General features: G+C 49.3%; 2 protein-coding genes across 2 annotated transcripts in view; both read left to right on the forward strand.

Moving 5' to 3' along the window:
• The first annotated feature begins 9,123 nt into the window (after positions 1–9,123).
• Pomk (protein O-mannose kinase) lies at positions 9,124–12,943 on the forward strand. Its single transcript, XM_032919216.1, has 2 exons — positions 9,124–9,578; positions 12,151–12,943. Exons 1-2 carry the CDS (start codon positions 9,186–9,188, stop codon positions 12,919–12,921), a joined length of 1,164 nt encoding a protein of 387 aa, XP_032775107.1. The 5' UTR covers positions 9,124–9,185; the 3' UTR covers positions 12,922–12,943.
• An 8,186-nt stretch (positions 12,944–21,129) lies between these two features.
• Hgsnat (heparan-alpha-glucosaminide N-acetyltransferase) overlaps positions 21,130–24,936 on the forward strand; it is a 31,131-nt gene continuing 27,324 nt past the window's right edge. Inside the window, exons 1-2 of the mRNA XM_032918927.1 lie at positions 21,130–21,330; positions 24,767–24,882. Coding sequence (XP_032774818.1) covers positions 21,144–21,330; positions 24,767–24,882 — 303 coding nt within the window. The 5' untranslated portion in view covers positions 21,130–21,143. The remainder of the gene's footprint in view (positions 21,331–24,766; positions 24,883–24,936) is intronic.

Raw genomic sequence — 24,936 nt, forward strand, 5'->3', positions numbered from 1 at the left:
CAGTTTGACCGTCAAGAAACTGCCCAGCAGTCAGTGCAGACACACACAGCGCTGGGAAGCCGGGATTGAGTGCTCAGGCCTACGTGAGGAGCTAAGGGACCCACAAGCACCGGGCTGAGGAAGGCTGAATGTGGACACGCTACAGCTAGTGCCCTCGGGAGCGACTACCTGCCCAGGAGCGAGCAGCTGAGACTCCAGCACAGCCTGGGGCGTGCTTTCTCCCCTGCCCCTCACTGAGGAAAGACTGCTGGTTGATCACTTTGTGCAGGGAGAATCCCCTCTGAGGGTGAAGCCATTGGTAGATTTCCTGTGCTCAGAGGCTGGTCCCATAGGCAAGCAAATAAGGGCAGCCCTAGTGGGAGCAGCAGGGGATAGAGGGGAGGAAAGACACGAAGCTGGGAAAAGGGTGGAGAGGGAATGGAGGAGGATCTGACCATACATAATTCATTCTCTAAGAATAAGAAAAAAAAAATTAAAGAAACACAAGAATCTGCCTCCATCCACAATTCTGCTACAGCAGTGGAGCGGGTGGGCCTGGGGAGGGGGTGGGTGCCTGCTTTGGGCTTCCTCAGTCCGTTTCCACTGGGTAGGAAGGAAGGCTCTGCTGTGCTCTGGTCCTGCAGCTTTGGCAGTCGCATTCGCTACTGTGGTGCTGGTGGCTGGGGATGAATAAAGAAAGGGCAGAAGTGGGAAAGGGGACAGAACAGCACAAAAATGAGGGTTTCCTCCACTCGCTGGCTTAGAGAGTCTTTGCTGTCTCATACTTAACCAGAGGACTTCCAGGATTTGAGCCAAACTGAACTCCAGTCAGGGAAAAACAGAGCAGACATCCTCTGGCCAGATCCATGCTGCTCCAAACACCTGTCATCTTCCTTGATCCACCACAAATAGCCCTGCCACTAATTCTGCTTGGATTTTGAAGCTGTGCTTTACAGAGGTGTCAGCATCTTCCTGGGGAGTCCCCTCCCCATCTTTCCTTGAAATCACTGTTTTATCAGCTCCCCCTATGTGAGAATAGCATGAGCTCCTGGAGTCCATCCCCAGTACCACAACATTAAATACACTGTTTCCCACCCTCAGCCGTTGACGTATTGTAATAAAACACTATGACAAAAGCAACTGGGGAGGGGCAGATGTTTATTTCTTTGGCTGGTTATGCCAATGGCTTACAGGCTATCATTTCAGGGAAGATTCAGGAGCAGGCAGGGACGTGATGGCTGCCTGGACCATCATACTCAGGCACCCACCCATACTCAGGAAGCAGAGAACAGGAAATGAGGCCTGTTAATAAAGAATCCCTTACTTCCAAACCAGCCTCCCACACTGAGGACCGCAGAGGCATGTGAGCCTATGAAGGCTGTTTAACACCAAACGCACCACATCCAGAATATCTCTTCGTGTCAGTACGTATCATTACAGAATAACTTAAAGTCACTTGGGTGTGTGTGTGTGTGTGTCCATGCATGTGCATTTGGAGAGCAAAGGACGTGGTGAGCATCCTTACCTTACCATGTGGGTCCTAGGGATCGGACTTAAATTGTCAGACTTGACGGCAAGCACCCTGACCTGCTGGCCCTCTCAGGCCCCTACAGCATCACTTCTTATTCTAGCAAACTGTATATAACACCCCTCATGGTTTTAGTCATTTTGTAAAAGGTTGTTTTGGATTTTACTTGATGTGTTTTGCGTGCTTATATGTCTGAGCACCACCCATGTGCAGTGCCCTCAGAGGGCAGAGGCAGAAGGTCTAATCCTCTAGAACCGGGTTGCAGACGGTGGTTAGCTGCCAAGTGGATGACTGGAACCCTGGTCCCCTGGACCAATGCTCTCACCTACTGAGCCGTCATCTCTCCAGCCCCTATCCTAGCCATTTTAAGTGGGTATTTCAATGGCATCTCATACAGTCACATTATTTTACAGCCATTACCTCCATATATATATACATACATATATATATATATACACATATATATACATACATATATATGTATGTGTATATATGCATGTGTATATGTACATATATGTGTATATATTTCATGTAATTTATTTCTTGCTGTTATACATCCAGGTATATTTTCTACAATAGATATCCTTAGTGCTGGAGAAATGGCTCCACACTTCCTGAGTTTAGTTCTTAGCATCGATATCAGGTAGACCACAATTTCCAGCAAGTCTTTCTATCATTTCTTTGAGTTCTCTGCCGCACCACATAGGCACACACTGCACGCATTTGTCAGTCCGAGAAGCAAAAGTTGCTTAGAGGGTTTTTTGTTTTGTTTTGTTTTTGAGAGTTGTTTTGTTTTGCCCCACTCCTCTGGTGCTTGATCAAGGTCCCAGGTCCTTTAGCATGCTACGAGTTAACACTCATCGTTTGGATAATAAACACAGATGGTTTTTTTAAACCCACACTGTACTGTCTTGATTTCGAATCTGCAAAGTAGATCAGTTTTTTAAGTACAACAAATTAGGTGGTGTTATGTCTGATTTTCCATTTCCCAACCTTACCCCTCTCATTTCACATCAAGTACTAACACTAGTGTGACACATTAAGACTTTCCAGCCTTCACGTCCCTTGAAGTCTGTGAAGTGCAGCTTTGCGTCTCAGGTCGAAGCTCCACAGTCACCTTTACGTGTAGTTATCAAATCCAGAGGCATCAGTACACTGAGGCTCAGTCTGCCATTTTCTCATGCTGCTTTTCTGACGATCCCTCTTTGGCAGCCGCCGCTTTGCAGAGAGTGTAGAACTGCAGATCGGGGAAACAACCCTCTGAGGTCCTCAGCCCCAGGCTCAACCTTGCTGCTGCTTCCTGGCCTTTACCAATTTGGCTAGAGGAAACCAGAACCAGGGGCTGGGTGAGGGTACACTGTCGCGGGCGTCCAGTGTGAGGCGGGAGGCGGCCACCAGAGGGCAGCCTAACGCTCGCCTCCGACCGCTTCCGGCCGCGCAGGCGTTCTGGGATGCGAGCCGGATTTGGTGGTCTTCAGGTAGGCTCCGGGGCGTAGTGAGGTGGGCCAGGGTTCTGCGGGGCCTTTCCGAACCTGACCCCCGGCCCCATCTTCCCGGCCCAGCCCCAGAGTGGGCTCTCATGGGGCTCAGCTGGGACTAGACTTGGAAACTGGTGCTGGCAGCGGCCCCTCCGTGCACTCCTTCTCTGGGTGTTCATCGTGCAACTCCCCTCGGGTGCTCACCGAGAACCCCTCTCCGGGTGCGTACGGTGCACACCCGCTCAGGGTGCTTACCGTGCACCGGGCGCTGCTACTGAACTGTGTGAGCGAGCGGAGACTGCCCGCCATGCCCTCGCTTTCTCTCCCCCTCCCTCCCACTTCTCTCCCCACTTCTTTGTTAAAACCCAATTTTAGACGTTTAGTAAATTTAATGCCTCCGCCCTTTCGCCTGCACAAACTAAATAACATCCAGAATATTTAAATAGTTACCGGGAAGTGAGATTTAGTCTGAACCGTATTGGTGGCACCAGCGCCTTCTCGAATCGTGTAAACTGTCTGCACATTGGCAGTTCACTTACTTAATTTTCCTTGTCTAGCCTAAGCAGTGAGCATACAGCCGCTGGTCCTTTTTCACCGTTATCAACTAGCCGTGGTGTTTAAACAGTGCTAGACGTTCCTACTCAGCCGGCTACACATATTCTTTAAGCTCTGGGCAGTCCACAAGAAACAGGTGTGTGAACACACACCAGTTGCCAAGTAATGAGGGTTCGGCATAAAGCTGATAATGTGGAGTCTAAGGCTGGAGGGATGGCTGGTGGTTAAGAGCCACATGTGTGTGTGCCTTGTTGCAGAGGACCTGGGTTCGATTCCCTAATGGCTCACCACTGTCCATAATTTCAGTTCCAGGGAATCCAGCGCTTTATTCTGACCTCTCGGGCGCGCGCGCGCGCGCGCGCGCGCACACACACACACACACACACACACACACACACACACACACACGGCACATATTGGACAATGTGAGTGCAAGCAAACACTCATGCGTATAAAATAAGCAAATTTAAAAATATGAATTCTAGGTTCCTGCAGCGTTTTGACCGTGATGCTGGTAGCATTGGAGCGTGCCGGCTTTTCTTGTTATCGTCAGCTTTTTAAAGGGGAAGGGTTTACTGGGGATCAATCATGGGATTCGTTCTGTGACCTTTGCTTATGGCCCATGCTCAGTATACACATCATGGCTGGAGAGAGCGGTGGAAGGGGAAACTGAAGGAGGGAAGACCGTGAGGGGGGAGGTCATCTTACTTCCTGACACCCTGGAAGCACAGAGACACAGGCTGAGGTCCCAGTAGCTCCTTCCAGGGCACGCTCTTACCTTCCGAGGCTTCCTTGTAACAGACTCTGCCTGCTCAAGGTTCTGCTGCCGTCTGGTAGTGCCAACAGCCAAGACCGAGTCTTCAATGAATAGGCCTTTGGCAGATTCTCACGCAAACTGAAGGGGGCTGGAAGTATATATGACAGCTTCTCTGTGCTGCCACACATCCCTTGCAAAACCCCGGAAAGGGGCTGACAGTTTTACATTCAAAAGTGCGTGCTCCTATGTGCGTGTTTCACACGTGTGTCATGGCACACATGTGGAGGTCAGAGTACAGCATGGGTGCTGTGCTCTGGCCTCCTGCCTTGTTTGAAACGGTGTCACTTTGTGATGTCCCACCATGTATCCGGCTAGCTGACCTGGCAACTTCTGACTATTCTGTCTCTACCACCCGTGGGATTATGGGTACATCTGGCTTCTCTTGGGTTCTGGGGTCCTCACACTTTACCCACTGAGCGGTCTGCCCAGCCCGCCTTGTGCTTTTTTTTGTGTGTGGGGGGGGAGTCCTTTCCTTCCTAAAACCATATGATCTCTAGGCTCCAGCAAGCTTGCATTCACCCAGTGTCAAGGTAAGATGAGGGAGAGGTTGAGGCAAAAGAGATTTGACACTGGGAAGATGTAACTATGGTGTTGGTGTTGGTGTGGTGACACTGGGTGCGAGAAGAAATGGGTGGATGAGAAGCACGATGGGACAGGTCCCCACAGACTGAAAAAGAGACACCGGGGGCCTGAGTAAACCCAAGGACAACAGGAGTGTGCGTGCCAGAGACCATAAACACAGAAAAGTGCAGCGTGACCTGCCAGTCCATGCATTCTTCCCAAGTCCCTGCTGCGAGAGGCACTGCAGACAGTGGGAAACCAAACAACAGAAGACAAACATCAAGGAGCGTGCAATCTAGAGGGGAAAGGCCTATGTATCTCCTAAAGGGTGTCTTTGAGCACCTAGGAATGTTTGGGGGCTGGAGTGCAGCACAGTGCATGTGTACCTGTGTGTGTGTGTGTGTGCGCGCGTGCGCATGCACGTGCAGAGAGTCGGTGAACCAATACTGGGCTCCAGAAGTTTACTTTCCCCTTGGTGTTCTCCAAGGCAGTGCATCTTGGCATAGACCATGCTCTACATCTCTAGCCACTCAGGACTCATCTAAGAGTTTTGTTTGTCAGGGCACAGTGGGAATATTGAACGCCTGCATTCCCCGGGCAGGCGGGTGTGAGAGTAGGATTAAATCTGTGGTTTGGAAGGATCACCCTTTGTCTCTTACACACACACACACACACACACACACACACACACAAAGAAATATGTACAAACTGTGTTTCACACCAGGGTGGTTGTGAATGCTTATAATTCCAGCACGTTGGAGAGTGAGGCAGGAGGATTGATTGCACGGTTGGTCCGTCTATACAGTGAGACTGGGATTGGGGGAATTATCTCACTAATGGTGCTAGAATCAGTCACAACTAATGAAGTACAGTAGATGGCATCTCTAAAATACAGTGTGGAGGGCTGGCAAGATGGTTCAGTGGGGATAGGGGCTTGCTGCCAAACCCAACAGCCTGAGTTCAACACTCAGGGTCCACCTAGTGGAAGGAGAGAACCAATCACTACAAGTTGTTTTCTGACCTCCACATGTATGCCTTAGCAGGTGTCATCTTCCCATATTCAAATAAATAAATAAAATTTAAGAAAGTAAAACAACAAGGCTGTGCTTTAAAAAAAAAAAAAAACAAAAACATTAGTTGTAAAGAAGAATGTTTACCGCTCTGGTTGGTGTGTGAACCTGGGAGAGCAGGTCCTAAAAATGAGGCAGATCAAAGTCTCACCCTGTAACCAACTTCATTCAGAGCATCAGACTCTGAGGGTTAAGAAGAGTCACCTGGGTAAAATGTCCAATCACCAGGTCAAGCCGCACGTGGCAGAAAACATTCCTCTTCAGAGGCCCGTGAGTAACAACGGCTGAAGTAAATCCACTCCTGTCCCTCATCTGGGAAGCGTGAGAGCAATTCCAAGACTGATCTGTGTTTCTAAGAAACTGAGGCCACAGCCTCTGGTCCTTTCCTTGGAGTTTTCTCACAAGCTCCCAGAATTCCCCTCTCACACCGTTCTTGCCCTGTTCTCCCACAGCAGAATTCCAGCACAAACGCTTGAGAAGTTGGGCAGACTTATAATGACAGGGAAACGAGAGTTCAGCTGTGTCCACTAGAGGGCCTCGTTTCAGTGTTCATCCAGATTGCTTAGAGAACTTTCAGAGCAGGTTTTTGAAGTGAGCACCTAGGAAGTTGTTGTTCTTCCCCAGTTCCCAGATCCGCAAATAGAGAATGCGAAAGAACAACCATGAGGCTTCACCAACACTCAGTGGGAATGAGGGCATCAGAGGTGCACCATTGGTATATGTAACATTTCAATTGTTTTTCAGAGATCAAGGGAGGTTGGGGGCGGGAATCACGAGCTGTGCAAGTTTCTGGGTTGGATCCCCAGTGTACCCAGTATATATAGATATATATTGGGTACACATATATACATATATACTATATATATACTATATATACTATATACATATATATACTATATATACAATGTATATAGACACAATATATACTATATATACAATGTATATATATATACACAATATATTGTATATTTTTTGAAAACTTGAAATATAGTCAGGACAAATGTAGATCAACAAAAACTAAATAGATGGTCATAATTTTATTTATATTTTTCTCTTGAGGCATTTTGTTAAAGGAGGAAGTTCCTGTCTGCTGTGTGGAGAATGGATTAGAACACAGAATCAGCTATAGAAGGCGGGGTAAGACGACGCGCTGGTGGCACGTGTCAGGGTGGAGTGAGGGAAGGGTGGCCGTGAACAGGTTAGAGTCGGGTGATATATCGTGTAGGACTTGGCTGATTCTGAGCTCAAAGAAGGGAAGAACTGAGTCACTCTGATTTGTGCCCTGAGTGATGAGTAGGTTCTGTCCCCAGGATGGAGTGAGAGCCCCGCAGAAGGGGTGTGCAGGAGTGGGGGGGGTGGGCATCCCAGACATGGAGCCCACTGAGGGTTGGAAGAAAGATCTAGGCTGCCATGTAGATTTGGGGATGTGAGCCTTTACAGAGCTACCAGAGACCCGGCATGAGGTGAGATGGCTTTGGTCTGCAACCCCCTCAAAGGAATCGATGGTAATCAGATGCTGGGTTTGGCCAGCTACACTCTGCCTGTTTTCTATAGCCCTGAGCTAAGCAAGCATTTACCAGCGCACTGTATCCCAGCCACCTCTATCTTAGTAAATGATGGGTAAGAGATAGGTGTAAAACCTTCGTGTGGCGTAAAAACCATATGAAGTTCGGAATCTCGTGTCCGTGAGTAAGAGCTGTTGGAATACAGCACAGAGGTTTGGTTTTCTACTCAGTAGTGGCTGCTCTTACACCCTGGCAACAGTTGAGTGGCAGACAGGTGATCCGTGGCATCTTGTCACCTTTCCGCACCTCCCAGCAGTAGTCATGTTGGTGTGCTGGCACCACCAGCGTCCTCACGGGCTTAGAAAGAGGAGGGAGCGAATCTGTATTTACTGATGTGAAAAAATGTGTAAAAGAATAGATTTGAGGGAGAAGACTTGAAGTTGAGTTTGGGAGATAGTCTTTTAAGTTGAGATATAATTTGTTTTGTTTTGCTTGTCTGTCTTTCGAGACAGGGTTTCTCTGTGTAGCTCTGGCTGTGTTGGAACTCATTCTGTAGACCTGGCTGGCCTCGACTCAGAGAGCTAGCGGCCAGCCTCTGCCTCCCAAGTGCTGAGATTTAAAGTGAGCGCCACCACCCAATCCCGCCCCGCCCCGCCCCGCCCCGCCCCGCCCCACCCCCTTCTAATCTTTCCTCTATGGGTGTTTGTGTGTCAGCGTGCTATGTGAATGCAGTATCTGCAGAGACCAGAAGGCACCGTCAGATCTCCCGGGACTGGAGTTCTAGAGTCTGTGAGCTGCCATGGGGAGCCAAGCAGGGCACTGAGGGACACAGGCGTGTGGATGGAGGCCTTACTGGGAGGAAAAAGAGACCGCTGAAGGTAACCTTTTTTGTCACTATTGATCCCCATGCCCCCCAGCCTGAAAGTCAGCTCGGAACGTCTCTGCCCAGCACTTCGAGGGCCAAGCATCCTTGGTTTGAGGATGCATCCCAGGTCTCTCCCCATCCAGGCCCCTCCATCATGGCTCCATCGTGACCCCCTTTGTCATGGCCTGTGGTAGCCCTGTTCTGGATTCTTTAGGTCCCTACTTCCATTGTCTTCCTGAGTCCTCTCTTCAGGAAATCTTGTCACGGTTACTGTCATCCACAGGTTTGTCAGCTGTTACCCCAGCTTACTGCCAGGATCTCTGCAGTTGGAGGCCTTTCCCACCCCAAAGCCACCTTGTGCACCTGCAGAAGAGCTGCCTTTGCTTCTTTCTGTCCCTCGGGGCTGGGCTGCTCAGCAAGCATAACTGAGGCTGGAGTTCAATCCCCTGAGACACAAAAGAAGAGAACCTAAATATCTTGTCGTTGCTGGGTTGGGGCTGGAGGGCAGGGTCTTGCACCTACCTGAGGCTCCCTGAGCTATTTCACCAGCTTGTTCAGGGGCTTTTGGGTAACTTCCAAGGAGCACCCTTACTTCTCAGCTAGCTTCAGGGCCGTTGTGGGCTTACGATCCCACACCTCTGTCTATCTTCTATCCCAGACCCGCAAATACATATTTTGCTTATGTTTTACTAAATGTTAAGGCTGTCGACCTAGGGTGGCAGAAAAACTTACATTCTAGCTTGTAAGAAGAGTAACGTTTGTTTGAGCCGCTCACGCTCGCAGTTCATCACACAAGCCTGCAAGTGGCGCTGAAGCTGACCGAACCCATGAGTGGGTGTGGCCTCCTCCAGCCCGCCAGGGGCATCAGAGACCTTCGTGGAAGTCGAAGCAGACAATGGTGCTTACTACTTGTTGTCTCCTGTTCTGTCGTAGGGACTGACATGGGACAGCAACATGGAGCCAAGAATGGTCTCACCCACAGAGAGCTCCCCCGGGGCATGGGGCTGCTGCTCGCCATGGCCCTTATGAACGTGGTCCTCTACGTCTGCCTCGATCATCTCTTCATCTCCCCTGGGCGAGCTACTGAGGACCCTCGGCGCTGCCCTCCGGGTTACTTCAGAATGGGGCGGATGAGAAACTGCTCGCGCTGGTTGTCCTGTGAGGAGCTGAGGACGGAAGTCAGGCAGCTGAAGCTCGTTGGGGAAGGAGCGGTGAAGAGAGTGAGTATCCCTGCGTGCTGCGTTCCGCGGGTATCATCCCTGGAAGAGCGCTCTGGCACCTGTTGCTGTCTCAACACGGGCGTCTCAGGCAACACGGTCTGTGGCGGGACTTGGAGGCCAACCGGAGCAGCAGAGCGAAACACTGGATTTAAAAGCAAACAGGGAAGAGCCATGAAGGCCCTGTGTGTCTGTTCTCGAGCCCAGTGCTCTCAGATCTGGACCTCTGCTAGAGTTAAACCGTCTGGAGGAAGGCTGACAGGAGTGTAAAAGTGCACGATCACGTGACAGCCTGGAAATGATACATTTAGGAGAGGGACTAGGATGTAGTTCAGTTAGAAGAACACTTACATCAAGGCCATTTTTGACTATGTGGAGAATTTAAGGCTAGCCTGGGCTCTGTGAGACCTTGTGTGAAAAATACATATTTTCAGAAGCACAGTTTGTTTGTTTATTTATTTATTTATTTATTTATTTATTTATTGGTTCTTTTTTTCAGAGCTGGGGACCGAACCCAGGGCCTTGCGCTTCCTAGGCAAGCGCTCTACCACTGAGCTAAATCCCCAACCCCAGAAGCACAGTTTATTAACAGTGTGGCCATTAGGTGTAGGTGGGGACTCCGATTGGTTTCAAGAAGAAAGTCCTAGGGTATAGTTAGTTTTTTTTTAAAAAAAAAGGTGTGGTACCCAGTGGTAGAGTATGCTGTCTTCAGTTGCAAGGTTACCTAGTTCTGGGAGAAAACGCAAGCAGGGTAGACAGCGTGTAGAGCAGGGTAGACAGCGTGTAGAGCAGGGTAGACAGTCTGTAGAGCAGGGTAGACGGCCTGTAGAGTTAAGGAGGGCTCTGAGCCCTCAGTGTAGCACAGCAGTCCTCAGTGATGTGCTCCCACTCTGAGATACCTTTTCAGACACTCACCCTTTATCCTAGCCAACAGTCTTATGTTATGAGTTATGAAGACGGAAGGCATCCTCACCCTCTTCCTGGGCAGGCGGTCTGTACCTCCCTGCACACCTCCTCCTGACCCCCTCACCCTTGCATATTCAGTGGTCCCCACCCCACCCCCTTCCTTCCTGTCAGGGCACAAGTAAGCCCACATCACAGAAAGAAGTCCCCTGCAGCTGCCGCTCTGTCTTCATCTCGGGGAAACTCCGCTCACCACCTCCACCTCCTGGGCCCTCCATCACTGTCACCCTTCCCCAGTGTGACTTCCACATTCCAGGAAGCTTCTACTAAGGTCACCAGCTAAGCGAGAGCCGAAGACGGCCTTCCTCTTCCTTAGTCCTTGCAGCCAGCTTGGACCCAGCTGCTTCTCGCCCTGGGACGCTGGTTTCCTAGGAGTGTACAAGGCTTCTCCTCTTCAGCCCTCGCTCCTGTTGACTCCCTTCCTGACTTCTCTTCCCTTCTCCCAACCAGGGCCGACTGCTTCTCAACCAGCAGCCGTTTGGAGGGAGATAGCAGTGTGTGCAGACTCTCGCGGTTGTCACTCCTGGACAGGGGAGCTGTTACAGGCGTTCGGTGGGTGGAGGCTTCGAGTGTTGCCAGACGCCCTGTACCACATAGGACGGGCCTGTCTCCCAATACATAGCTGTCTGGACTGAACACAGCCGGCTGAGGACGCGTCTTTCTGTGTCTCTAGATATGATCTGGTAGCCAGACCTAGTTGGGTTTTACTGTGTCTGTTTATTTGTTTTGGTTTGTTTTGGTTTTTCAGGACAGGGTTTCTCTGTGTAGCCTTGGCTATCCTGAAGCTCGCTCTGGAGACCAGGCTGGCCTTGGATTCAGAGATCCGTCTGCCTCTCCCTCCCTAATAATACGATTAAAAGTGTGTGCCGCCGCCACCACCACCACCACCACCACCACCACCACCACCGCCACCGCCACCGCCGCCACCGCCACCGCCACCGCCACCACCGCCACCACCTGCTGCTTTTACGTATTTACAAACCCCCTCTAGCCTCTGTCCCTGAGTCCTAGATCCACACAACCAACTGTTTATTTGACGATTCTATTTGGAGCTCTCTGAACATGCCCGTATGTCCCGTGCGGAACTCTCGTTTGTTGCCCTTTTGAAGTAGAGTTTCGCTATACAACCCAGACTGTTCCAATTCGTCATCCTCCTGCCTCTGCTTCTTGAGTTTGGGGGATTACAAGTAGGTATCACTAGAGCTGACTCAGCGTGGAACGCTTGGTAATCTCCTCTGTGAGGCCTGCTTCTCCCCCTTAATGTGACATCACTTTCCATCTTGAGGCATATACCGGGGGACCGTCCTGAGTCCTCTTCTCCTTCTGTCAGCCAAGAGCAGGCTGTGCTCATTTACGCCATGGTACACCACAGCTCTCGGGTTCTTCCAGTCTGATCTCCCCGTTGACTCTGCCGTTCCTTCGTTGGCCATCCATTAGCCATTCACCTCGCTGAGTGTGGTATATTTGTCCTTAGCTCTGGGACGACCGGGACTGGCACAGTGTGGGTCATTTCCACGCCCTCCGCACCACACCTGCCCCCTAGGGAGTGTGTGTTTCTCCCCTTGTCTTGGAGAGGGGTCAAGGAATGACGTTCTCTGTGGCCCTGTTTCAGGTCTTTCTGTCTGAATGGAATGAACACAAAGTCGCTCTCTCCCGGCTCACCAGGCTGGAAATGAAGGACGACTTCCTACACGGACTGCGGATGCTGACGTCACTACAGAGCGAGCACGTGGTCACGCTGGCCGGCTTCTGTGAGGAAGACGGCACGATTCTCACCGAGTATCACCCCTTAGGTTCCCTGAGCAACCTGGAAGAAACACTAAACCTTTCAAAGTACCGAGACGTGAACACTTGGCAGGACAGACTGAGGCTAGCCATGGAGTACGTCAGCATCATTAACTACCTGCACCACAGCCCCCTGGGCACGCGGGTCATGTGTGACTCTAACGACCTGCCCAAAACGTTGTCCCAGTACCTGCTGACAAGTAACTTCAGCATTGTGGCTAACGACCTGGACGCGCTGCCCCTGGTGGACCACGGCTCTAGGGTACTAGTGAAGTGTGGCCACAGGGAGCTCCACGGGGATTTCGTGGCCCCAGAGCAGCTGTGGCCCTACGGAGAAGACACACCCTTCCAAGATGACCTCATGCCCCCCTATGATGAGAAGATTGACATCTGGAAGATTCCGGACGTCTCCAGTTTCCTTCTGGGGCACGTGGAAGGGAGTGACATGGTTAGATTCCATTTGTTTGATATCCATAAGGCGTGTAAGAACCAGTTCCCCGCAGAGAGACCCACCGCTCAGAACGTTCTAGACGCCTACCAGAAGGTTTTCCACTCCCTCCGAGACACCGTGATGTCGCAGACGAAAGAAATGCTGTAAAAATGCACCATTGAGCGATGGCTTCTGGCTGATTGGTGTCCCAGCTGTTCTCGATGATGGAGGAGGAACTTTGGATGGATGGATGGATGTTGACCCCGGCCATTCTACCACAGATGCCCTCTATGCTGGCACATTGGAGTGTTCTGCTCTCCTGGGAGCAGGATTGGTATATCTGCACAGTTCAAAGGGAGCGATCAAATGGCAATCTTGAAGACATGTTACCTGCCCTCGTAACAGTTTTTATACACTAGTAGGAAACAGACATCTTCTTTTTTTTTTTTTGGTTCTTTTTTTTCGGAGCTGGGAACCGAACCCAGGGCCTTGCGCTTCCTAGGCAAGCGCTCAACCACTGAGCTAAATCCCCAACCCCAAAGGTTTGTGTCTTTTTTTTTTTTTTTTTAAACAGACATCTTTCAGTGACCATTTGTGGGGGGGGGGGAACAACAACAACAAAAAAAAACCACTAGTTCCTCAGCGACCATCTCTCCTAATTCAAAAAGCTCTCCTGGAAGCTGGGGATGCTTTAGCTCAGTGGCAGGGCACTTGGCCTGGTTATGTACAAAGCTTTGGATCTGACCCATAGCATGTGCACACACACTCATGCTCAAACAGTGACCATAGCATGTGCACACACACCCATGCTCAAACAATGACCATCCTGGATGCCAGAAGTGTGCCCCTCTTTCTTGTCAGTGAGGTGGTTGTCAGCGTTGGTGATGGTTTTCTGTGACGCTCCTACTCTGACTCCTGTCACTGAGCCAAGTGTGTATGGCTTTTAGGCACTTTATGGGTTGTTCTTTCTTCCACCCTGGTTCTTCCCTTTCAACCCCCTAACACTGGATAGGAGAGAAAAGACAGAGAAAGGAGAGCGGGTGACGTTGTTGTTAGACTACTTCCTGTCGATAAGGGGCGTCGAGTTCCTTGAAGCAAATCTGATCTTTGCTGTCGGGATATCTCATCTCTTGTTTCCTGCTACTTCACAAATGGCAACCAACAGCAAACAACAAACAACCCATCCCGGGGGTCCTAGCATTTATATACCTATGAAAAGTCCCCAGAACTCCAAATGTCACGCAATCGAAGGAACTCTCTGCAGCCTACAGAACCACACCCCTGCTAGAGCACCAGGCAAATCATAGTCAGCTGTCGGGAACACCGTGAAGCAGCCCCACGTCCCACACCTGGGATTAAAACGAAAACATTCTGATCTGTGTTTTTAAAGAAGTCAAAGTGCACCATGGCAGCATGCCCTTGAGATTATTGATGTCTAGAAATGTTTGGAGCAGCAAATTGAAGGAACGTTCTTACCTGCCTTGGAGGGTGCTTTGAAATTCCTGCTGACCTGGAGTCTCTTTCTGTGTGAATGTTTCACATCCAGTGTCCAGTGAGCCTGCCCTGGGCTTGCGTGACTGTTCTTTAAAACATTGCGGAGCCATGAATGCTGGTGCCCACCTGTAATTCCAGCACCTGGGAAGACAGGAGGATCCAAGAGTTCAGGGCTATCCTGGGCTATAGACCATGGCCCTGTCCACCCCCACCCCCAATAAAAAACAAAAAGGTCTCCCTGTGGTGATGGCACCCTTATTTGGGAGACACAAGAAATTTGACATGTGTCACTGGTCACTCGTAAGGTGCCTCTTCTCCTTGAGTCACAGAACGGGGCCCACCTCAGAGCTTCTAGCTTCTCAAATCTAGAATGAAGTTCAAGAATTTGTAACCGGTTTTCAGTGCTGCTGCTGCTCTTCCTCCTCTTTCTCTTCCTCCTCCTCCCCCTCTCTCCCTCTCTTTCTCCTCTCTCCTTTCTCCTTCCTCTCTTCTTCTCCTCCACCTCTTCCTCCTCCTCTTCTCTCCTTTTCTTCCTCCTCTGGGAACAACCTTTGAGACACATTGCCTCCTTGAGGTAGAAGTAAAACAAAGAAATGGGTGGTGACAGTGGCATTGCCTCATCTTCTATACCCTATGGTGAACTCACAGAGTGTCTGAGCTGGCCCTTGAAGCACACATTACTCCCATCACTTGGGGTCCAAGCCCATTAGCTCAAGGGCATTAACACATGTTGACCAAGGTGTTGAGTAATTGGAACCCTTGCTATGTTGCTAGTCGGGCAGCTCCTCAGAAAGTTTAAATAGCGTTATCACACGCCCCTGCAGCCCTTCCAAGGATAAACCCAGTAGGATAGAAAACTTGTTCACATTATCCATTAACATTGGCAATACAGCTACTCAGAATAGACAAAAGGTGAAGAAGAACCCAAATGTTGGTATATATATATATATATATATATATATATATATATATATATATATATAAATCTCCATCTAGTGGACTTAGCCTTAAAGAATGACATTCTGGTGCATGCTGTACCTCGCCTTGAAAACAGCGTGGGAGAAGCCACTGGCAGAAGAGACAGCGTGTTGTGTAATTGTGTCTGGAGCACCCAGCTCTCAAAGCATAGAAACCGGAAGGTGCGTGTGTGTGAAGGGTGATAGCAGGATCGGAGAAGAGGGACTGACGACTACTGGAAGTGATGAAATGTGCTGAGAACACACAGCGGGAGATTTTTATGCAACTCAACAGGACACGCTATTGACTTGTACTCAAAGGGAAAACCTTCGAAGACAGACCACAAGGCTGAGTGTCTGATCGTTTCCCTTGATGAGGCCAACTGTGGGATCCAACGTTTGACAGTGATTGTTCTTCATGTTTTGAGTTAAGGTTTGTAAGTCAAGCCTTTATACATTCCCTTGCAGTCTGTAAGCAAATTCAGTGCATATGTCAGTGGGAGGCAGCCAATCAGAACCCTCCGAGGAACTGATACCATTTGGACATTGACACCACAGCGCCCTCCTTAGGCCAGCCGTGGGCTGCATTACAAAGTTAAAATGCAGACGCTGGTTCAGCGCCATCCCTGGGGTGAGTTTCCAGACTGGGATTTCTCTCAAACTGTAATTAATGGGAAGGGTACAGGCCAGACCTGAGTGCAGCTTTTGCATTCCAAGCTCCGTTCCTGTTGGAACAAGAAACAAGAGTCAATGGGTGATTACAAAAATAGGTAACTCCGTAATTCACATCTCTGGCTAACGGCGCAAGCTCCTGGAGTGCACCTTTTCCCGTCATGCACAGCTGTGCATATGGGACCGTAGCCAACCTCAGGGACATTTACAAGGAACGATCCTGAAGTTCAAAGTCCAGAGAGGACCCCGGATACAAACGAGAATGTAAACTACGGAATCCTAGTTCCTTGTCCTACTCCATAGATGCCATGTTCACTTACGGCCCACTCTTCCTCTTAACAAAGACTGTGCTTGGCAAAAAATTGAAGGAAGGAAAAAAAAAAAAAAAAAAGGAAGCACCAGAAGTAAAACATGACTGATGATGTTGCTGTAACTGCTGAAATTTGTGGTCTGCTGAGCCTTCGCATGCTTCTGTGAAGGCATTGGAAATACTCCAAAAGTCTTGGCATTTTTTTTTAATCTCTACCCCCCCCAAAAGTCTATTTTAGAATTATTTCAGATATAGAAGGGAGGGGGAAAAAATCACACTTTATAGGCTTCCCTGAAACTAGAGTTACAGGTGGTTGTGAGCCACCTGATGTGGGTGCTGGGAACCGAACCTGGATCCCAAGAGCAGGAAGTATTAACTCTTAATACATGAGGGGTCTTTTTGTTGTTGTTGTTGTTGTTGTTGTTTATTTTATGTATGAAAGTGTTTTGCCTGCATCTATGTCTTGTATCACTTGTGTGCAATACCGTGGAGGCAAGGGGAGGGTGTTGGATCCCCTAGAACTGGGGTTACAGGTAGTTGTGAAACCATATGGGTCCTGGTTTCAAACCTGTATCTTCTGGAAGAGCAACCAGTGCGCTTAACTGCTGAGCCATCTCTCCAGCCCCCATGAATGATGTTTCTAAGAGCCCCATGGAGCCCTGGGTGGTCTACCACAGTGATTTGGGGTCTACAGCAGCTCTTCCGAGACCCTTTGCTGCAGAACTCCACGGGCACCTCATGGCATCTCTACCTTTTATCGGTTGATGCCAGGGACAAACTTCAGCCCCTGAGACCGGCATTGATGTCTTGATGAGGTGATGCCCAGGGCTTTCTTGGGCACTCAACCAGTGATCTCTTCAAAGATCTCGTGACGATGAACTGGTGAGTCTGACAGACCCAGCCCATCTGCATCTACTTGGTCTCCCTGAGATTTGGGACTCAGCTGTATCTTCTGGTAACCTGTGTCCCAGGAGATGCACATCCTCCTGGTCATTACTTAAGACATCTGTCAGTTTCCTGCTGTTCACCGCTTGACCCAAAGACCCACATACGTTTCTTTTCATTGCCACGCAATTTTTATTATGTTCATTATTATGTCTGAAACGTGAAATAAGGACTGCGGAGAGAGACTCTGAAAGAGAACTTTTTTTTTCAGTGTGTTATTACACTCTCAAAAACCTTGCATTTGGCCTTTTATTGTGAGTTGAGGCACAGAGTTTCAGGTTGAATTCTGGTTACATTTATTCCATTGAATTTCCATGTACAACCATTAAGCACGTCTGTTTTCTTTATTCATTTAATTCACTAACACCGTTTTAGGTCCTTTTAAAAATTATGCAATGTGATTTTATTTTACTTTTTAATGCAGACTACAAGAATAGGAGAGACATTACAAAGATGGAAACCTAGAGTCACTCTATTTCCATAGAACAAGGCAAAAAGGAGGGGTTTGTGGGGGGGAGGCCAAGGGGGTTGACTAAACAGAAAAAAAAGACTCATGTGTTTGGATGCTTGGTTCAAAGTAAGTGGTATTATTAGGTGTGGCCTTGTTGGGGTAGGTGTGGCCTTGTAGGAGGAAGTGTGTCACTGTGGGGGGTGGGCTTTAAGGTCTCCTATGGTCAAGCTATGCCCAGTGTGACGCAGTCTCTCCCTGCTGCCTGCAAATCAAAATGGAGAAATCTCACCTCCTTCTCCAGCATCATGTCAGCCTGAAGGCCACCATGCCTTTCCACCTTGATGGCAATGGACTAACCTGAACTGTAAGGCGGCCCCAATTAAACATTTTCCTTTATAAGAGTTGCCTTGGTCACGGGGTCTCTCCACAGCGGTGAAACCCTAGTTCAGTGTGCCTATGTTTTTACACAATTACAGGTTCTCCAAGATCAGTTTTGCTTTTCCTCTGACATCTATTTTTTCTATGTAAGCTTTATTGAAGACATCTTTTCCTACTATATTAAGATAGTAATCACAGATTCAATGGATTTGCATGGAATTTAGCAATTTGCTTTTTTCTTTCTAATATTTTCCTCTTTTTTCTTTTTCTTTTTTCTTTATTCTTTCTTTTTTTTCTTTCTTTTTCCTCTCTCTCTCTCTCTCTCTCTCTCTCTCTCTCTCTCTCTCTCTCTCTCTCTTGTTTTTTTAGGTGTTTCAGTGCCTGACTCCATACAAGTGTGGATGTACAGTGATCCTCGGGCCACACTTGTGAGCTGTGACACCTTCCTGTGATCCTTCACTGGGAACGCCTCCTGAGCTCTTTTGTGGAACTCATTTCCCTTCCCCTCCTTTGACACTGGAGGCTGAGAGCTCTTCTGCTCTGTCTGGGTAGAGTTTGTGGCTTTGCAAGGGGAGCTCAGCAAGGGTTGCTCTCACCTCACTTAATTTCCCCCCAGTGTTTGGAAGCATCAAGGAGCAGCAGGAGGCAGCCATAGCCTGCCCCCCCCCCCGCCGTGTTACAATCCCCAGGTACAGCACTCTTTACCAGCAATCCCCTCCAGAGGCTGGTGTGAGAGCTCGAGGTCCGAGGACTGGAACTCTTGGCCCCCCAAACCTCAGTGCTTTCTTGGACTTTGCTGGCATCCAGGGCCTGCAGATTTTCTTCTCCAGTTCCTTAAAACTTTTTATCCTTTTAAAACCAACTCTCTGTGTGTCTTATAGTCTCCGTCCTTTCTTTCTTTGGTCACTCTTGAAGGCTCAGTTGCTTCTGGCTGCTTCGACTGGGAGACAGCCACGACTCTGGGCTGGCTGCTCTGTCCAGCTTCTTCCTTCCTTCCTTCCTTCCTTCCTTCTTTCTTTCCCTCCCTCCTTACCTTTCTTTTTTTTCTTTTCTCTTCTTTTCTTTCTTAAATCCAGTTCACCCCGCACTATTGAAAGTGAGCAAGAGAAATCCTGAGAGAAGCCTTTTTTTAGGGGTTGGGGATTTAGCTCAGTGGTAGAGCGCTTGCCTAGCAAGCGCAAGGCCCTGGGTTCGGTCCCCAGCTCCGAAAAAAAAGAAAAGAAAAAAAAATGATGCAGGGTGTGCCCACATACCTCTTCACTACCCAGCCTAACCAACCATGCTGCCAGTTGGAGCCCGCCGGGACACTGGCTTGACATCCTGCTCTCTCCCTCCTAATCATTGCTTGATTATAATGTTTATCTCTCCATTTGTGACAAATATCAAATATGAATCGTGTCTATCAATATAAAATGTGTTTAGGACAAGGAATTTTTTTTTAAATTTAAAATCCCTTACCTTGTAAGACTTTTATGAAAATGTTTTAATCCTCCCTACCGAGTAACCCTTTGTTTACACAAAGGCCCATGCAGTTATTTTTAGGCATTTAACAGCCTGGAGCAGTGACTCTTTTTTTTTTTTCCTTAGTAGGGCACCGCCTTTCCTCTTCCCCCTTCATTTCCTGTGGGCCAAGTTTTTTCAGACTAGCAAACTGGATGAGATTGTGAAGTCGGACTCCAGCCACGCCCCGAGTTACAATAAAATCCAAATTCATTTCTATCCTGGTGTGTTTGAGGATGATCCTCAGAGCACACTTTACAAGAGTAAAGTAGTGTGCCTTGTCCAGACACTTCAGATGCAGGGATGGTCTCTTTCTTTGTGATCCAGAACATATTTCTAACGTGTACTGTGGGTGTGTCCACCAGGGACGACTACTCAGACCTGGATTTAAGCCAATAGGAAGTCCTTATTAGCTGGCCTTTGAACTCTTAAGCACAAAAGTATATCCTGGTTTGCCATACTTTAGTTACAAGAACAGTTAGCCAGAAGCCAACAAGGTTATTACCTTTAGAGACTTTCCCAGAACTATGGACTTTGATGGAGTAGGCCTCTGTTTCTGTGTTGGCAGGTGCTATGTTTTATTTGCTGATGATAGCCTGAATGGTTCCTTCACTACGGCATGGGATGTGCTAAAGTCTGGGAGCCTATTACAAAGACATATTAAGAAACATTTTCAGTACTGGGTTCCATGTCGTGGGAGTCTGAAACTTTTCAGCTTGTGCTTGCTTTTCCTTTTTCCCACTAAATCTTGGGATCCATTCTATACTTTATCATTTTGACCACTGCCGTGTTTAGTAAAGAATGTGATTCTTTTGATGAGGTTGCATGTATGTTCCTTTGCCTCACTGAATCTGTAAAGGGAGTCCATCTCAGAGAGCAAATGAACATTATTACAAAGCTATGCGTACCCCGTTCCCCTCCATTGTCTTATGTAAGACTCTCGCCTGTGGAAAAGGGAAGGTCTGTTCACTTCCACTGCCGCATGGCGTGATGCTCTCTGGTGGACCGCCATTCAGAAGGCAAACACGATTTTGCAGCTACAATTTTATGACAGATATCACGCCTGTCCTCTTTCACATCTGATGGTTTCTCCCGGAATACGACGACAGTGCTGTTTTATAGTCCTCCTCCCCGGGCACCTATAACCTCCACAGACTTGCAGCAACCTGTTCAAGGCCAAACCTTTTAGGGGGTCTATCATTCACTCTAGGTCGTGAACGCCCAGAGTTCGTGCATGTAAGGGGGAAGCTCTACAGTCATATTTACTACTAAGGACTCTCCTAGAAGGTGAGCAGAGGCCTGTGACACCCATCTGTACGTTGAAAAGCTAGGATGCAAGAATTTAGAACCTACAGTAAATGGTGAGGGAGTGGATGACCGGGAAAGCAAAGAGCGCTCTTGCATTTTTTTCTCCCAATGGGACAGAAAACACTGAAACGGGGTTGCCCTCTGAGGTGCTAGAGAGGACACTAAGGGACATACACTTTCCCAGCTGGGCGGGGCTTAGGAAGCTTCGACCCCGCAGGCCTAGGAAGGGAAGGCCCCGCCCTCCCCTCCTTTCCTCTCCCCCTCCCTCCGCTCCCTCTCCTCCCCTCCCCTCCCCTCCCCCGCCCTCCCCTTTCCTCCCCCGCCCTCCTTTTCCCTCCCCTGCGGGTCGGGAGCGGTGACGCCACCCGAGCCGGCGATGACGGGCGGGTCGAACTCGCGCAGGCGCCGGGCGGAGGAGCGCAGCTCGGCTGCGGGGACAGAGCGCAGCTCCCCCAGAGAGGCTGCAGGCAGCATGGGCCCGGGCCCAGCGCTGGCCGTGCTGCTGCTGGCCGGGTCGGTGCTGAGCGCCACGCTGCTGGCCCCCGGCCGCCGGGCGGAGCCAGGTGAGCGGCCGCACGGGCTCGGGGCAGCGGGGACCGTGCGTGGGCCTGCCCGGGACCTCCCCACGGTCCCCGGGACGCAGGACTTGAGCGCGGCGCCGGCTCCACGCTGGGGTAGACCGCAGTGCCGGCGTCGCGGGAGCTGCGACCCGGGTCTGGCTTCCCAGGTTCAGTTGTTGGGCCTTGGGCTGGGTGCCCGGTCCATTTCCGAACTCACCAGGGTAAAGGGTGAAAAAATAGGAATTCTGGAACTTCCCTGGACTCGGGTCTGAAGGTCCATAGGGTCCTGCAACACCATTTCACAAACTCCGGTCGAAAGGATAGTTTGGGTCCAGGACTGAAGCAAGTGACACCCCTTTCTCCCTCCCCCCACCCTCATCCCTTACCTTTCGGCGTTATTTAGGATAGGGCCTGTCATCTGGCAAGGTGTCACCTGCCTTTTCCCCATCCATCCATCCATCCATCCATCCATCCATCCATCCATCCATCCATCCATCCCTTTTTCTGTATCGGAGTTGGAATATGCTGCCTGTGTGGACCACCCCTCCATCTTCCAAACTTTAAAAATACATCGGAATAATGCAAAAAGTGCAAAGAAAGGTGTAAATTACGATTTGCAACTACAATCCGTCCTTGGGAGGAGAAATTTAAAAGAAAATCATGCTGAGTTTGGGATCTGGTCAGGGTGTTTGAACTTTTCTGTTCTTCTTTTGAAGCTTCCAGGGGAATTCTGATGCTAGGCCGGAGGGACTCTGCATGCTCCCAAATTATAAAGTAACAATGTCAAGATCTTTGTGAGGCTAAAACCCACATGGGAAATCTAAGGGTAAAATACTACTAACGACTTAGAAGTAGAAATAACAGCTCTTCTGTCCAGGAAGGGAGAAAAAGTGGTCGCACAGTGAGTTACTCTCACTGGAAATGGAAGACCATTGAGGATGAACGATGGACTGGAGAGATGTCTCCCAGTTAAGAGTATTGGCTGCCGGGGTTGGGGATTTAGCTCAGTGGTAGAGCGCTTGCCTAGGAAGCGCAAGGCCCTGGGTTCGGTCCCCAGCTCCAAAAAAAAAGAACCAAAAAAAAAGAGTATTGGCTGCTGTTCGATGACACCCCGGGTTCAATTCTTAACACCCATAGCAGGGTTCAACTTGACTCTAGTTCTAGGGGTTCTGATGCAATCTTCTGGCTGCTTTAGACACCAGCCACTCATGTGTTATACCTACATGCATGCAGGCCAGGCGCCCAAACACATATATAAAAAATGAACAGGAGAAATGAAAAAGAAAATTTTGACAGATAAACACACACACACACACGCGCGCACACACACACACACACACACACACACACACTAAAAATACATGAGTTTAGGAAAGCGGTTAAATAAGTATTCCAAAGCTCACAGTATAGGGGGAGTACATGCTCAGAGTGCTGTTTTCTGTTTATCCGTCTGAAAAATTGAAAAATGAGGGAGCAATCCAAAGGCTAATGGGGAACCAGAGGCATAGAACAGGTACACTTCCTGTCTGGGGTGTGGTAACCTGGGGATTAACCACTGCAGCTGACTGAACTCCGCTTACACCCGCCTCCCAGATCTTCGTGACCTAGAGCAAGTTGGTTGATCTCTAGGTCACACAGTCGTGCCCGCCTGGAGCACCAGCTACTTGGGAGACTGAGGCAGGAGGATACCTTGAACCCAACAGTTCAAGGCCAGTCACTGCAATGCAGAGAAGCTCCAGCAGGAGAGAAAAAAGGCTAATCTATTGTATCGGACGGCTGAGATGTACACAGTAAGAAAATCATCGTTACCAGCTATGAGTCTGTGGTCTCCACTGATGTCATAAACCAGCCACACCGGAAAGGACTGGAATTTCATAGTACTTTTGAGATGGCATTAGCATTTTCAAAATCCTTACAGAAGTTCATTCTTAAATTATATCTCTATCTCTGTCTGTCTGTCTATCTAAATGTAAATGTGCTGTCAAGCGTGACTGCTAGAGTTCAGTTCCTGGAGTCTATGTGGTAAGGGGAGACACCCCAGTCCCTAGATGAGTACTATCCTCGTGTCACCTTACTGATGTCATCAAGCAAGTACCTCTTGATTAAATTCTGGAGCAGGGAGCCTTTGTGCCCTTCAGTCTTGTCATACACTTCGAACCCCTTTCGAATGTGCCATTAAAACTAGGAGATTCCCAATCTCCCACCAGCATGATGGGATGCAAGAGGTCGCAAACTTCTAAGAGGCAGAATGGCCCAGGAGTCACGCCCACCTGCACGTGTGACTCGGGAGGGCTGCGGTCTGTATTTGTATCTTCCTTCCAGTCAGTTGCACCGTGAGGCCTGGCTGCTGCTCTTGGCTTTCGAGGCCTTGGGTTGAGGCTGTGGTTGTGGTCACAGCACACGACTGGGAAGTGCAGATAGGCGTAGCACTGAGGGCAGATGATCTCGTCCGTCCATCCATCCGTAGCTGTGTTGCTGGGAGAGCTGTAGGTGTGGGCTGGACTGTTTGTAGATCGCGTAGTCCCAGTGCACGTGGCCATGCTCCGCCACTGTTTGCTGGGTATTAAGTGCTGGTGGTCAGGTTGGGTGCATGGTTGGATCTTGGCCTTGATATTCTACTGGGTTGGAACTCACGGATGCTACTCTTGTCTGTCAGAGTCTTTACGCACATCTGCATCTTGTATCTCCTCACTTTATTTAATGCGTGTGGGGGATTTGCATGCATGTGTGCCTCCACGCCGTGTGCACGCCTGGTGCCTGCAGAGGCCAGAGAATGTAAGCTCTCCCGGAACTGCAGCTCTGGATGGTTGTGAGTTTCATGCGGGTGCCAGGAGTCGAACTATTGTCCACTGGAAGAGCAACCAGTGCTCTTAAAGGCCAAGCCTCTGATGTCTCTTGGAGAGATAGAGCCGCAGCTTGCATTTCTAACAAGCTGTTGGGCTGAGCAAATAAGTAATATGGTGGAGTCTAGACAAGGGAATCGTAGACTCTCGGTTCAGATCAGTGAGTTCATTGAATAGCTGTAGACATGGGGGAAAAAAATGCTGTGAGCTTCATTCCTCTGCAAAATGGAAAATAACCTAGCTTAGATGTCCTATCATGGGGAGACTCAATTCACTGACCTTTACTGCCTCAGAGTATACACACACACACACACACACACACACACACACACACACACACACGCACACACACTGGATGTGGATGATGCTGATGGGATCCTCAGGTAGAACTGAGCCATCCACGCAAAAGGGCATGTGCATGTGTCCTGTACACTCACACATCTGCACATGTGGGGTGTCGTGCTGGAGACCCCACATGCTCCAGAGTAGAGGTGCTGGTGAAGCTGGCTGTCCTCGGTCTCCTGTGTCCCTGGCACTGTTCTGGTGGGCGCTTCAGCTGGTTTCATTTTGTAACTTTTCTTTCTGGTCCTTACCAGATTTAGATGAAAAAAGGAACGTGGAGCTGAAGATGGACCAGGCTTTGCTGCTTATCCACAATGAACTGCTGGGAACAAGCCTAACTGTATACTGGAAGTCTGAATATTGCTACCAAGTACGTAATGTATGCGTCCTCAGCATTCGCCCCTCATCTGGTACATTCTCAGTC

Source organism: Rattus rattus, chromosome 13 (genome assembly GCF_011064425.1).
Source record: "Rattus rattus isolate New Zealand chromosome 13, Rrattus_CSIRO_v1, whole genome shotgun sequence".
Lineage (NCBI taxonomy): Eukaryota > Metazoa > Chordata > Mammalia > Rodentia > Muridae > Rattus > Rattus rattus.

What these genes read in the sequence shown, in the direction of transcription:
- Pomk (XM_032919216.1), top strand. Translation starts at nt 9,186, where the DNA reads ATGAGTGGGTGTGGCCTCCTCCAGCCCGCCAGGGGCATCAGAGACCTT. An exon ending in GGGAAGGAGCGGTGAAGAGA is followed by an intron (nt 9,579 to 12,150) that starts GTGAGTATCCCT and finishes GCCCTGTTTCAG; the next exon opens with GTCTTTCTGTCTGAATGGAA.